The sequence below is a fragment of the Lethenteron reissneri genome, chromosome 11, assembly GCF_015708825.2.
Source record: "Lethenteron reissneri isolate LAM-NWPU_2019-01 chromosome 11, ASM1570882v1, whole genome shotgun sequence".
Classification (NCBI taxonomy): domain Eukaryota; kingdom Metazoa; phylum Chordata; class Hyperoartia; order Petromyzontiformes; family Petromyzontidae; genus Lethenteron; species Lethenteron reissneri.
The window spans coordinates 4,651,862-4,666,633 of NC_083789.1; the positions used below are offsets into that span (position 1 = coordinate 4,651,862).

Consider the following 14,772-nt stretch of genomic DNA (forward strand, 5'->3'; position numbering starts at 1 on the left):
AGATAAGGTGGGGCAAGGCCTTTAAGAGCTCTAAAGGTTGGCGGGGTCAAGTATTTGAGAAAAGTTAATGGGAAACCAGTGCAAAGGCCGAGTGAGAATTATAGGGGGAGATTTAAAATAATTTGAAGCATTTCTTGTATTTTTTGGGAGGGAAGCGAAGCGAGGGCAGAGGCAGGGAGAGCACCATGAAGAGAATTACAGAATCACAGATGGGTAGAGATCAGAGAATTTATATAGACCTTCTTTCGCACCGTACGATGCCAACCGTACTAATCGAACGAGCCAGGAGAGTTTTGCGGCGTTTACGGACGCCCAATTGGTGAAAGCGGTAGACGCTAGTGGCGGCGGTGATGTGGCGTGGGAAAAAGCGAGTGAAGAGTAAGAAGGTGACACCACCAAGGAGGCTGTGAGCAGAGGACACAGGAGGGAGATCGAGGGAAGGAGATGGTGGGGACAGATGAGGAGCAGAGACCAGTATTAAATGGGGGAATAAGCTGTGCAGTCAGAGGGGAGGTCCTGGTTGTTGATGGATGCAATGATTTGGCATAACGAAACACTAAAAAGGTTAAAGAAATGAAGCTGACAATGTAACTAAAACCTAATTATGCATTTTATTTGCTTGTCTAGTTCTTCAGCAATCTGACAAACATTACATCAATAAAAAAGTGGGGACAATTGTCTCAATGTCTGCATATCAGCTTAAACGCAAAGCACATTTTAAATCACTGTTCAACAGTCACCATAAACAGAAAGCAATGATTAACGGTGGGCTGCGGGCTCCTTTAACGCTCCTTGGCATGGTCAGCGTTGTGCTGCGATGTAGAAAAGCACAGCTTCAGTGTGTACGGGAACTGTCCAGCTGCACCACGCACACACACGCAAACAGATACAAGTTAGAGAACCGATGTGGCAATGGGCCACCATATGGCAAGTACGGCACATCCTCGCTTAACGCGTGTTCACACGCACACAACGCGATTTTGCTATGCGGTTCCATCCACTCTGGAATACTTTTTGCTGAACACGCTCCGTTATAACACGGAACGCGCGCCGTTATAACACGGAACGCGCGCCGTTATAACGCTGTTTGTGAGCGGTCAACGACGAACTACTTTCTTGAGCTGCGCAGCCGAACGTGGAACGATAGGGTACATGGAACGATAGGGTAACACCGCTCAGCCATTTGTACCCACCATCTCACTGCGTGTGCGCACAACACACATCGGATCTCGCCAATCTTTATCGTTGCGATACTTCTGGGGAAATAGTACGCTTAATGCGGAACTTTTCAGGGAAGACACTGATCGCGTGAAACGAGGACTCGGGGTTTTTCTCCAACTTCCGAGTTCTTGAAACCCACCGTTGGTTATGACCGAGCTCCAAAACAACAAACCTTTCCTAGAAGTTATGACGTGCCACAATCACAATAAAATTGCTAAACATGTCTCAACACGATCGTACATCTCCGGTTGTAATTAAACAGGATCTTAATCTGGAGACATTTTTATTATTTTTTCAACAAGACAGGGTATACGCGGCGAGTTCCATGCGTGACATACACACACGCATGGTGTATCAATCAGGACTTACTGGGGTTCTTCATCTGATAGTGGTTGATGAGAGCCAGGGACTCCATTGCATCATTCTTATCATCCCACTCAAGCAGGCCAGATGCACTCTTGTCACCTGAAATAGTTAAGCACGTTGCTGTCACAATGCTTCAAATGTTCACATATTAAAGTTATAGAGTAAGCAATACTGTAAACGCAACTTCTCCAGTATAGAATTATGTTAGTAACTCTGTAATTGAAAAAATAGCCAGAGGTAAACTTAAACTTACCCGCAGAGGTTAAAATGACTGTTCCACAGAAATCAAACTTGTAATTAGTTAAAAGTGCTAAGATTCATTGTTGTGGAATAACGGTCAAAAGTTAAGCATATATCCCATAATTACGGGATGCTGAAAATACTCAAATAACCATAATATCGATATGAACATATTTTTCAGCCAACGCAGAAGTCAGGAACCACTGGTGGATATTCTACGTTCGTAGTGCTCCACCACATGACCAATGTTACATTTTTACACAACGGTACTCCATCGTGTTAAAACACACATTTATTAGGTAGGATAAGAACTACTGCATTGTTACTTACTCTTTCCAGCAAACATCTTAAAAGACATGGGCCTCTTCACTTCAAATTCATCACACATCTGTTAAATAAAAACAATAAAGACATGGTTAAAAGAATTAACTACGACACAACTCCAAGTCTTTTACGACAAACCACAATTCCAATTATTAGATGTTAAGCACTCATAAAAAAAATATACATCTTCCACGCAACTAAACATATAGCTAAGCATTGGGTGGAGGAGTGGTGATGCGGTGGTTGCAGCGATTTGGAAACAGAGCAACTTGAGTTCGACTCTCAGCCTTCAAAACCATACAAACCCCACGACTGGAAGTGTGGAGAGGCCTTCATCGGTGTTGGATATTTAATACCACAAATTTTTTTTTTTAATGTGAAATGTAGCCAAAAGCAAGGTTTCATTAAACCAAGAAAAGCCTTGACAACACATCAGGAATGCCCCACTGTAGCTAGACTCGATTATTTGAAAAGAGATGGGGGGGAAATACAGCTCGCAACATAATTTTAAAAGATTCGTGGCCTACACATTTTAAACATCCCGCAAAATAATGCCTGTCGCTGCAAACATCAAAGCCACGAACAGAGGAACATTTGAGCTGGCAAGTGTGTTTCTAATTTTACTTTAGTCACTGCAAGGGGCTCTTCCCCCCCTCTTGCTATGGCTGCAGGGTTTTGGTAGTACATGTTGTTTATAACACTTATTGTGAACATTCCATCACAGTTCCTATGATCACAGTTCCTATGGCTTTATTTTGGTGATTTCGAAAAGTGTATTGGTTTAGCCATGTTTGTTTGTTGTAGTACAGTTAGACCGATGGCCTTAATCTAAGTTGTCTTGTAGTTGTTGTTGTTTGACTTGCATCCCACTGGGATTTTTGCACACAGCATTGGTGTACGGTGTTTTTTTCTGCAATATTTTGCCGTCTTTTCTTGGATTTTCTGTTTGCACTCAGTCACATATTCACTTTAAGATGTTTTTTTTTGTTGCGGTTGCACCCGATTCAAGAGCCGAATGGCTCACAGGGCTATACCTAATAAATGAACGAACTGCGCAATATCTACCAACAATTTGGCCCTCGGTAAATGAAAGGTTTCTTCGCGCCCAATAAACCCTCGTTTAAATTAATCCTCTGGCTTGTACAAAGAGACTGAAAACTCATTTCTATAAAACTGCTTTTTGTGTTTAGTTTGTTGTCATTCCCACGCACCTCCGATTAGCACGCTTGGCTACACACGGTGCGAAAGAACTTCAACATAAATTTCGATTTAAAGCTTTCATGACTGCAGGGATTCATCTTCTTAGTTCTTTCGGTAAAGTCACATAGAAGGGAAATAATAAAATAATAAAACATAATAAAATACAATTCTCACGACGTTTCGGCCACAACGCAAGCAACCGTCCTCAGGTGAAGAACAGGTCTGTCATTCATTCAGACGCTGTCTTTCCGACAGACCTGCTCTTCACCTGAGGACGGCTGCGTGCGTTGTGGCCGAAACGTCGTGAGAATTGTATTTTATTATGTTTTATTATTTTATTATTTCCCTTCTACGCGACTTTACTTGAGAGAACCAAGAAGAACTTCAACATACACATGCATACATTGAGGAGGCCAGACCCACAACACACCTCGTTGAATCGCTCCTCGCTGACATCGGGCGCGGCGTTGAAGAAGTGCAGGATGTTGGACGGCAGCTGGATGCGGTTCTTGGCCGCCTTCTCGGGGTTGCTGAAGCGATTGTTGCGTGACGCCGTGTAGTCCTTGAAGCTGCACGTGCCGTCAGACAGGTCGTACGACTGGCTGGGCATGATGGCCTGCTGCTTGGACACGCTGCCGGAAGCAACCAAAAAAAACAAGCCGATGTTGGAAGAGCAAACCGTGTAAAGATCTGCAGAACACCAACGAGGTAAGTGGATCCCCATGAGTGCGGTCCCCAGTCCCACAACGCTCCTCCAGGTGGTCCGTGGGGCTCTGATGCAAATGCAGGTTTATCCAGAAACAATTACGTTTATGCTTTGTTTCAGACATTAATATTTTACTCATTTAATGAAAAAATTTAGTTAGGTAAACCACCCTGATTAAACTATCCTAACCCTCAGATATAAATGACCCCCACCTAATAAAACCTTTATTATAGCTGTTTCAATAATAATAATTTTGCATTACAAGAATTTATGTATGTTGAACTTCTTTCGTACCATACGTTTCCGACCTTTGCTCATAGGAGGTGCGGAGGACAAGAGAATGCATGTTCACCGGAGGTGGTGGCACTGAATGGTCCGCAGAATTGTCCGCATCAGCCGAGTGGTCGGCAAAACACTGGCACACTTACCAAAGGTTTATCTTCTTCTGGAAGATGGAGGCCTGGTTAAGGTGGTGAATGGCTCTGTCCACAGCAAATGGGTCACTCATCTCCACCATCACCGCGCCAGGCTTGCTCTTCATGAACTTAATCTGAGCACGCGTGCATGGCACCACAAGACAAGAGTCAATTAGCTCGAAAAACACCAGCGCACACGGAAACGTAGCACGATTGATGGTAATTAAAATCACACGAACGCTGGTCAAAACATCAATCCCTTGGAACACGAGACTAAAATGTTTTAATTGTTCATCTACAAATGAAAAAGTGAAACATAACATGAATGTATAATAGAGTTTTCCCCTTTATGGCAACTAAACAGCTGTGTTAAGATGTTAAAACACCAAACTGAAACCTTTTACAAGGAATCATGTCTGCATTAACCACAACGCTTGTGGTAGACCAATCCGTTTCAAGGACAATGCATATATTATCAGAGTATGTTTTTGGTTTGCATTCTGACCACAAGTGTTGTGGTTAATGCAGACATGATTCCTTGTAAAAGGTTTCAGTTTGGTGTTTTAACATCTTAACACAGCTGTTTCGTTGCCAGAAAAAAGGGGAAAAACCTATTACCAAATTTTGGTACTGGCAAAGGAGGTCCCATTATAACATGAATTATGAATGTAATAATATTCAATTTACTATTATTGCGAACGGGGAAATCACCACGTGTTAAGAATGCTATGCAATGGCCAGGAAACAGACGACTTCGCAAGCAAGCAATGCAACAACAACCAGGCATAACCGAGAAAAGGTGAAATTGCCATGTCGGTTAGAGAAAGGTCATGCAAAACAAGTTCTACTCGTAGGTGACCTCAAGGATTTTCACTTGCACCGTCAATACCCTCTTGGGCTAATTCTCAGCGCAAAAAGACATAATATAATGCAAAAGATACAGCGAGTGACAAATTGGCGCACCGATGCAACCGGTTGACATTTTACTTCTTAAAAGGAAATGCCAATGTTTTTACTGCACCCAACCAGCTGCAAAATTACTTGATGAATGCCAATGCAAACAATCGAATACTTGTAGTGCACTTGTCAACATGAGAACCTAATTGGACTGTTCATTGCCAGCTTTGATTCTTGTACTCCACACTAGAACAAGTTAGTAAAGGGCATAAGAGGTTTGAGCAGCTATTAGACTGGAGCATTAAACTTTTAAATGCTTTGCTAGGTGAACATTGTACCCAACGTATGCCCCAACCACATTCATCATGAACACCACCACAGTAAAAGGCAGCTTTAATTACAAACTTGGGTGTTTATATATATATATATGCTTATACATCAAGCCAAAGTATTAACTTGTTTTTTTACACTAACCAGATTTATTTATCACCATGTAATAAAAGTGGATTATCTTGAAGCACCCATTTATCTACAAAAACAAGGTGTTTGCACGGATTGTAAAACGCATTGTTTCACACCACTTTGTCCAATACGAAACTTGACGCAAACATTTAAAAGGATCTCAATCAAAAACTACAAATCTTATATAAAAGCTCATTTGACAAACCTAAAAAAAGGTAACAGATATCATCCGTTACAAGCACACACAACCCTCGAATTAACACGCAAATATTTCCAAATCACCCAAGTTTGCCGAACGAAGAGAGAGAGAGACGCAATTTAAAAGACGGCCGCCCATTCACCTTCTCCACGTTGCCGTAGAGGCACAGGATGTTGAAGACTTTGTCGCAGTTGATGCGTTCCGGGTCAAACCCGTACACCATGAGCACCTTACTGGTGGCCTGAGCCGACTGCTGGTGGTGCATGGGGGGAGGGCCGACACGGCCCATGCGGTTGGCACCCATCCGTGCCGGCGCCCCCATCTCCTCCTGGCCGTAGCCCTGGTAGCCCTGGTAGGCACCGCCGCCGCCGCCGCCGCCACCGCCGCCACCACCACCACCAACACCACCACCACCCTGATGCTGCCCTGAGTAGTCTGCAATGGACATGAACACAGGCCATATTAGACATCTAACCCCCAAACACCCGCCTTAGCCTTATTGACCCTTCGGTGGTCAGTATCAGAGCAAGGTGTCCATTCTCAATCGGACATGACACAGAAAGGGTGCAATCAGTTCTATGCCCAGCTACAATTTTAGCCCCAGTGCCGCTTTACATCAGTTGACTTGGTATACAACACTGTGCATGTACTACACTTGTCATTCACCCTCAGATGATCCAAGTACATGGGAGAAGGCCTAACAATCTGAAAAACAATGTGCCAAACGACTTCAAGTAGGAGATACATCAATGGCAGGAAAAGATTAAAACAAACTCACCATATCCAGTCCCAGGAGGGTATTCCTCTGTTTGGTACCCTTGATCTGAAAAAAGAAATGCAGTCATTAAAAAACAACGCTTGGTTTAATTTGTAAAGGTGGAGCCTAAGGGCTCTAATAAAGAGTCTATAAACGGCAAAGCAACAAAAACACGTATGGTAGAGTAGGGCGAGATGTCAAGAGATATCAAACGTGCAACAAAATGTCTCCGTACTGTATTCTGCGTAATCTCCATAAGCGTTGTTGGGATGGTCTCCGAGGAGCGCTGGCGTTCTCTGCCGTTTGTCATCTACGTCGAGAAACACACGTAGCGTTACACAAGGCCACTGGGTCAAACTGTACTGGTTCAGATGATTTAACTTGCAAACGAAACCCATATGATGTTCGTGCACAGGAGATGTTCATTTGCTCAACAAAAATTAAATTCACTTTTTTTTTTTTGAAATACCGATTAGAAAAAACAAAGTGCAAACAGAGTGGGGGTGCATCTGGCGCAAAGGTCAGAAATACGACGGTTTACACTGCGCACATAACGGGTGGCAGTGTGCGGTTTAAAAGAGACGCGACAAAGTTGGTCATCTTTTATTGGTATATACATGATATATGAAGGTGTACAGTGGCGATTGCATACAGGTCCGCTTTTAAGTAGCGCTCTATGGACAAAGGGGGTTTTCCCATATCTGGTGGTGGAATGCGTATGCACTACTTACGCAGGGATTGTGCATGACCATCCACAAATGGTATATCTGCGACAGTGCCTTACCCAGCTAGGCCTCAACAGCAAGATAATGTGGCTGAAAGGGCGGTCCCCCAGCACAAACAGATTGGCGGTAGCCCATTCTCTCCTGCGTCACACCAGCAACACTTATTATACAGACCCTGCTCGGCAACCATCCGAAAAAAAACTAGCTATCAAAATACTATTTTCAGAAATAAGACACTGCACAACAACAAAGGATATGCAGAATGGCTGCGTTGGCAGTAAAAGATGAACAACTGGATGCACTAGTACCAAATCATGTTGGTAAACAATACCCAATGCCATTCTACAGTTAGGTATAAAAGCTACATTTTAACTGTACATGTAAAAAATACATTAAATTTAAGGGAAATCAAGGTAGGTTCAAAGTCAGCAAAACTGCACATCCTTTACGACTAAGACTCAAATATTCAACGTAATTTCTACTCAAATTTAAACAAGTTGTTTCATTATTATTCTAACAGACTTTGTCATTTTAAAGCATTTCTACACAAGATTAAGGTCTGAATATTAAGCAAACAATGCAAATATATTAATCTAACAAAAATTATTTGCTTCAGACTGCCTACAGATTATAAAACAGTCGAACATACTTAAAGATTTACAATTTAACTCATTAAATTCTTACGTAACCTAAAACACAAGAACAACGAAATAATAATAATAAAATGTTCCATGCGTCATCAGTACTTGATGTTCTGCAGTCAGTTTCTGCTTGGCAGTCAGTCCCACTCTGGGATGTGATGTCCCCTCTCTCTCTGCGTGAGTGTGGCTCCCCCGCTTGTGGTGACGTGGCCCGGAAGGGGTGACTGAGGCTTGAGCGAGCTCTTTAAGCGGTGTTTCGGGTGCGCTGCCGCCATGTCACATGCCTTCTCCACGAGGAAAAATAACAAACGGACAGTCCTGCGCGTGGACCACGCAGGAAGCTGTGCACTTTTTGTAGTGGATGTTGAGCCTGAGAAAGGATTTCTCTAGCTTCACGCGATAGCGCTCCTCTCGTATGTGCCATGTGCAGCCTAGTGGTGGTCTTCGGTGTACGCAGATGCCAAGAAGCATTAGGAGGAAGAATGCCATCAGTGAGGTTTTTATTTTAAAAACCTGAAAGCTTCATGGAAGACAAGATGTGATGAAATACTGTGCAGCACCAGTGCACATTGTGCCAGCTTAGTATGCAAGTAGTGCACGTATGCAGGCGGATCTTAGTCTCTTGGAGTCTCAGTGCGGGCTGTCAAGAATGTATCCTGTTGAAGTGCAGATGTTCTCGTGGTTCCTCCACAGCCCGGGCGTGGTTGTTTAAAGCGTGAACGTTACGACAGCGATAGCGCGTCTCCTCCATCTTCTGTGGTGCTGTGTTTCAGGGCGCCTTACACCCACCCGTGCAGACGTGCGCCCCCATGTTTTTTTCTGCCAGTGTTTACGGCACGCGGGGTGGTGTTGCCGCCCCCATTCAAGAGCATGAGAGACTGTGCGTCTGCCCTTCTCGCTATCTTCAGGTAAGTGCAGGTGTAGGCTGTGAGGGGGGGGCAGAGAGGTGTAGGGCCGGGCTCCAGGTGCAGATCTGTAACCCCCCCTTCCCCTCCTGCTTGAAGGTGCGAACCTGTGACTCAGGAAGTGCCAGCTATTGAAGTGAGGACTAAAGATTAAAAGGTGGCAGCAATGCATCCCACTCAAGTGGTTCCTCCATGTACATCTGGTGTGAAAACCTCAGTGGATCTGTGATTTGGAAACAACTTAAAAGGCAAGCCATAAAAGCAGCAGTTAGATGTAAATGTTTTTTTTTTAACTCCCAGCAGATCACCCCACATAGTATACAGCTAATTAGCAACTAAGGTTTATTGTGCTACTGCTGGACTAAATAACATTTACCAAAACATTAAAAACTTTGTGTTGAACCATTTATAAATGGTATACATATCAATTTTGGTATGCAGAGTGATTGCTGGGAGCCCAAGTCATGATGAATAGCATTTTAATGAAAATGTGTTTTATTGTAGTTATGACATTGCCAAGTCTCACCTTGCCTTCCCAGGTTTGCATTGGTGTAGTCCCAAGTCTCGCTGTCATTCTTGAACACATTAAGGCGTGTCGGCTGTTCCAAAAGACATTAAAATGACATTCACATACCGGGTACAGAATGCCACTGCTCCATGCAATGTAGTGTCAAGTTACAAAAATATTAAACAAAAAGAAACACATGGTCATGTGAATTCCAAACCTTTGCATATTCGATCTTCAAAGTACAGCAGCCTGAGTAGATGTCAGCACCATTAAGAGAGGCCTTTGCCCTCTGTGCACTCTGCACCGAGTCAAATGTGGGATATGTTAAGGAAAACTTTTCACACGTGCACTGGACATTTCACTCCCATATTCATTGACAAAGGTACAAACCACACAACCAAGCACTCGTGAGTGCAAAAAAAGGATATTCAACCATGGCCTGCAGCCCATTCTTGCGGAAGATGACTATACGTTGCACAGGGCCACACGGGTTGCAAATGGTGTACAACACATCCTGGAACAAAAATAATAAGCGATTATTGTGCGAGAATCACATTGAAGTTTGCCATCACAAAAGTGTGAACCAGTCGTCTTTGATATGGAACGAGAGGCAACTTGGAGATTTAAGAAACGAGATAAAAATGTCCTCAATACAAAGTTAGTGAAAATAAATATTGCAAAAATGGTGTTTAAATGGATAACGAAAAATAAAATATCTCCTTTAAAACTCAATTTCTGAGTTGGGTTTGTCATTACTCAACACCCATAATTATATAAAGCCCAAGAATTCAACCAAGAATTTAAACATTATGTATGGTAAACCCAAAAAAAATGTATGCATCGACCTAAGATAACAAAATACTGCAATACAAGAAATATGTGCCAACTTTGTCAGTTGTTCTATAGATGGGTAAAAATTTACAGTACATGTCAACATACATTTTTCATTTTTACAATGATATGTTGCTACCGGCTGTTCACACAAACCCCCAGACAACATACCAACCTATCAAAACAGGAGAATAAAAGCGTAATAAAAAAATTGGAAGTTTAATTAACTGCACCACAACTTGTTGCATTTACATCACTGATATGCATTTTGAAACACCATTAGTGAGAAAACTAAGACAACCAGCCTAAAAATAACTTTCCATGTTTTCTTCTGTGCAACAAAGCTTCAAGCCAATTTTAAAATAACCCAAAATGTTTAATAGTTTGAAAAAAAATTAACATCTTGACTTAAATCTTACGCGACTGCAGTAATTCATATTCTTTCGGTCTTTCGGTAAAGTATTTTTCTTTTTTCAGCCTGATCTACGTGACTTTACCGAAAGACCCAATGAATATATTTTTTACGGTTGCACCTTCCCTTAATGAGCAGCTTTAGTCACCACGGACACCTAAAAATCACTCGCACAAGACATCACATGTTCGCGAGGAATGTGTTGCAACCTGCCACGCAAACTTACAGTAGTGATGGGGTAAGCCGGATTAATGATGGTGAATAGCAAGATGTGGTTGGCAGAGGATGCTCTATCTTCGCCACCGCCTGGGCGAGAGATCTTCTGGCTCGTGGAGTAGTTGAAGTATGCCGGCTGGCCGCTCACATAGATGGGGTTGCCCACGGTGAACGTGACGCAGCTGCGAGCACTCTCCAGGTCCTCAAACTCTACCAGGGCCTGCCTCTTCTTGGGCATGATCACCACGTACCTGTGACCACAGAGGATGTGACACCAGAGTTGTATAATAAGAAACACGTCAAAGTCACTCTAAATTACATAGTGCACTGAATGGGCCCCCCATCGTATAAATGGAGTGTTTTTAGTCTTTGACACAAAAAACCCAGCAATGCTTGTTGAATGGGCCACACCCTGTGAATGTGACCCAAAGTAGTCAAACCAGTAAAACTTTTACCTGCAACAACAAAAGCTGCTGTAAAAAAGTGTTCAAATATGCCCTTGGTTGATATAGTTGAATTTTATTTTTTTGGCACAGAAAGAGGCCCTTTCCTGTTAAGTTTATTTAGAAAGTCATGCCGACCTGCTCAAATAAGCGATGGGTGTGGTTGGTGCTCGTACTTGATCGATCCAGTTGTGGAAATTCCATATTTATATGTAGGAAGCCAGTGTCCAAAGAACACCCACGACTAACCCCAGAGGATCAACACGCAGTGGTGCCCTGCCAGGGATTTAAACTTGCAATCTTCCAATTGTGTGTCAGACTCTTGCCACAATGTCACCCAGCTTAAAACACACACACACCCACATTCTTTAAGAAGAAACAAAACCCAAAAGTTAACACTAGGCCTGGTGTGCAACACTAACAAAGTTCAAGAACAACGAGAAAATGGAAAGTGTGATGTCACGGACGTACCCGATGGGGCCAAAGTGTTGAAGAGCCTCGACAAGGTCGGTCTCTACAGCATGCTCCGCCAGGCCACGAACGTGCACCACGGGGGAGGGGGATGGCTTTAACGGGTCTTCATAGCTCTCCTGCACGCGCACACACGTGCACCAAGGGTTAAAACTCACACGGAACAGCAGCTGCTCTAATATACACACACCAGAGGTCGCAACCGGGTACCCGATACCCGTACCATACCCGATACCCGGCTACCGGTACCCGGCCGGGTACGGGTAGCCGTTTGCGACCCTGGTGCGGCCGGGTACGGGTAGGCCGTGAGTCACTGGTGAGTCACCGTTGGTCACTCATTTCGGGTAGGGTACGGGTACCCATTTGCGACCCTGGTGCGGCCGGGTACGGGTAAGGAATCAAAACCCGTTTGCGACCTCTGACACACCCACAGCTTTTCTGCATGTAGACATGGGCATGGCTGGAGAAACTTAGTCGCTCGTTAAATAGCCACAGGCAGCAAAAATATGCCGGAATGTTTTTGCTTTGTTTGTTACATATGAATTGCGTATTTATATTAACAAAATGATGTACCTCGATACTATTAATGTCTTCAGGTTAAATATCTAATGCACAGTAGAGCAATGTACAAGTCATTAAATTAATGTTAACTATCCATGGCCAAGATTAGAGGTTTTGCAATTTTCCACTTTAAACAACTCTTGCTTTTTTATTTGTGCGGGCACTTTGGACCTGTAGTGTTAACACATTTGCCAAATGCACGGCACTTGCCATATGTAAATATTGGGTGTACGTTTTTCGTGTTATTCCTTATCGATACACGTGTTATCTTAACCGCGTCTTGCACGTTCAAACAGTTTTACCAATGCGAACTAATCTTAAACCAGCCTTGCATAAACGCAAATTGTTTACACAGTACGGTATATACGCGTTTGTCCCCAAACAGGAACAAAAAAAACCTATTCGGCACCAGATTCCAAGTACCGATTATATTCAAGAATAACTCTTTGTATCGATTTTACTCACGTGAACTCTTAATTTTTCCAACCCGTTGCGTTCGATATTATAATCACGTGCATGCGAACTACATATATCCTTACAAAGCATCACTAGGTACACACACAACCGGCAGTTGTGTTACAAGTGTGCGCCCCACGTCCGAACTTACTGCTGTTTATTATTATTATAGGAATCCTCAAAGACTAGTGGCCAAAGATATATCTAATCCTCGCGAAGCCGCACCCCAGCAACGACCGGGTCCCGTGATCAGGAGCAACTTTTTGGTTACGCTCAGGGTAACTAAAAAGTCTTACAATTGTGGGATGGTGGGGAAACTTTGCGAGCGACGGATATTCATAGTGGAACTCAAGATTCGTTAACTTTTGTTCACATTAAAAATACTTCATCACATTCAGCCATTCAACGCATATCGTCCAATCTACCCAAATGTGTGTTTTACGGAATTACTTAATTACTACTCTTTGATTCTTTTGGTAAAGTCACGTAGGTAGAAAAATAAAATATATACTTAATTACTGCCTTTCCACAAAGATACACTCGATCGGAATTGCCATATTTAATTCACACGAGTCTAGTGATATCTTAAGGATTTATCTCATAGCCCATGTAGATGGAGTGATTTTATATATGTTCACAGTATGCTCCCCCCATTAGCTGTGCAGTTTATGCCTTTTCACTCATTAAGTGCGTCTTAAAACAGATTTGTAAATATACAGAGCATGTTTCACCATTAGTATGAAGGTTGCTTTCGACATATGTTGAGCCCTGACCTTTTCCAATTAAAATTACATAATTTAAAGTTCCGAGACTGATCGCGGCGAACAGGCGCTAGAATCGTTGATTTCTGAAAAACACATTATATTAGAGCTAATATCTTATATATAGAGCAAAGTTAGGGCGATCTGCGATTCCTTACGATCTCTGCAGTCCTTCCACAATTCTATGACCCGAACAAACGTAAGATTCCGCTGTCTGCCATCGCATGAGTATTAATAACCACGGTTCACGGCGCGATACACTACATGGCCCATCACTGCAGTCAAATAATAGTGTTTGCACGATGCGATGCCAAATGTACGATTAAAATAAGGTTAAGTTGTTTAACAATCGTATATTCTCCGCTGCTGCATCAACACGTGTTACGGAGCGCGGCCTGGTCCGATTCAAGTCCTTCACCACACCCGAGGCTTACCCACACACAAAAAAACCTCACTCATTTACCGTCCCACGTACACAAGGATAATAAAAAATGCAATTACACGTAGATATATCAACATTTACACGATGGCAAAGGCACGCGCGTATAATCTTTCTCTCGTATCCGTCCCGCCAAACAATGCAGGCCTGACCCTAAAAGAAGCCTGAGGTAGGCCGCGGCGTGACGGACCGCGGGAAATGAAACACAATTAAAACATTTTTGTAATATATATTTTAAAAAAATAGGCACCCGTCCGTTGTGGCCGTCGTCGGTGCGTTGGCGCTTGGCCTGGTGGCCCTCGTAGTAGCGCGAAGAAGACATTTGTCCTGGAAATCGACACTTGGGCGATCGCAACAATACCCCGGGTGGTGAAGACGGAGAAATGGCGGACGCACCACGTGACCCTGCGAGATCTCTTCCAATATAATTTGCATACGGGTCCCCGCACATCTCAAATGGGCGACTGCGATTGGCCAATCCGCCTTCTAATTAGCATAACTTTGCATAATACGCGGGAAATTCGAAAACGCCCATTGAGAAAAGTAGCATTGGTGGCGATTACTGCCGATTAGTCCTCATATAAGGACGCTTACTCATCAATCATTATGAGTCGC

General features: G+C 43.2%; 1 protein-coding gene across 1 annotated transcript; it reads right to left on the reverse strand.

The window, feature by feature from the left end:
- Positions 1-597: 597 nt before the first annotated feature.
- Positions 598-14,558, reverse strand: LOC133341294 (heterogeneous nuclear ribonucleoprotein L-like). Its single transcript, XM_061549811.1, has 14 exons — positions 14,408-14,558; positions 11,941-12,059; positions 11,037-11,277; positions 9,994-10,081; positions 9,785-9,879; positions 9,586-9,658; positions 7,024-7,098; positions 6,810-6,854; positions 6,174-6,466; positions 4,486-4,607; positions 3,782-3,983; positions 2,158-2,215; positions 1,591-1,686; positions 598-859 (listed from the first exon to the last, which is right to left on the reverse strand). Exons 1-14 carry the CDS (start codon positions 14,477-14,479, stop codon positions 783-785), a joined length of 1,656 nt encoding a protein of 551 aa, XP_061405795.1. The 5' UTR covers positions 14,480-14,558; the 3' UTR covers positions 598-782.
- Between the last annotated feature and the right edge of the window lie 214 nt (positions 14,559-14,772).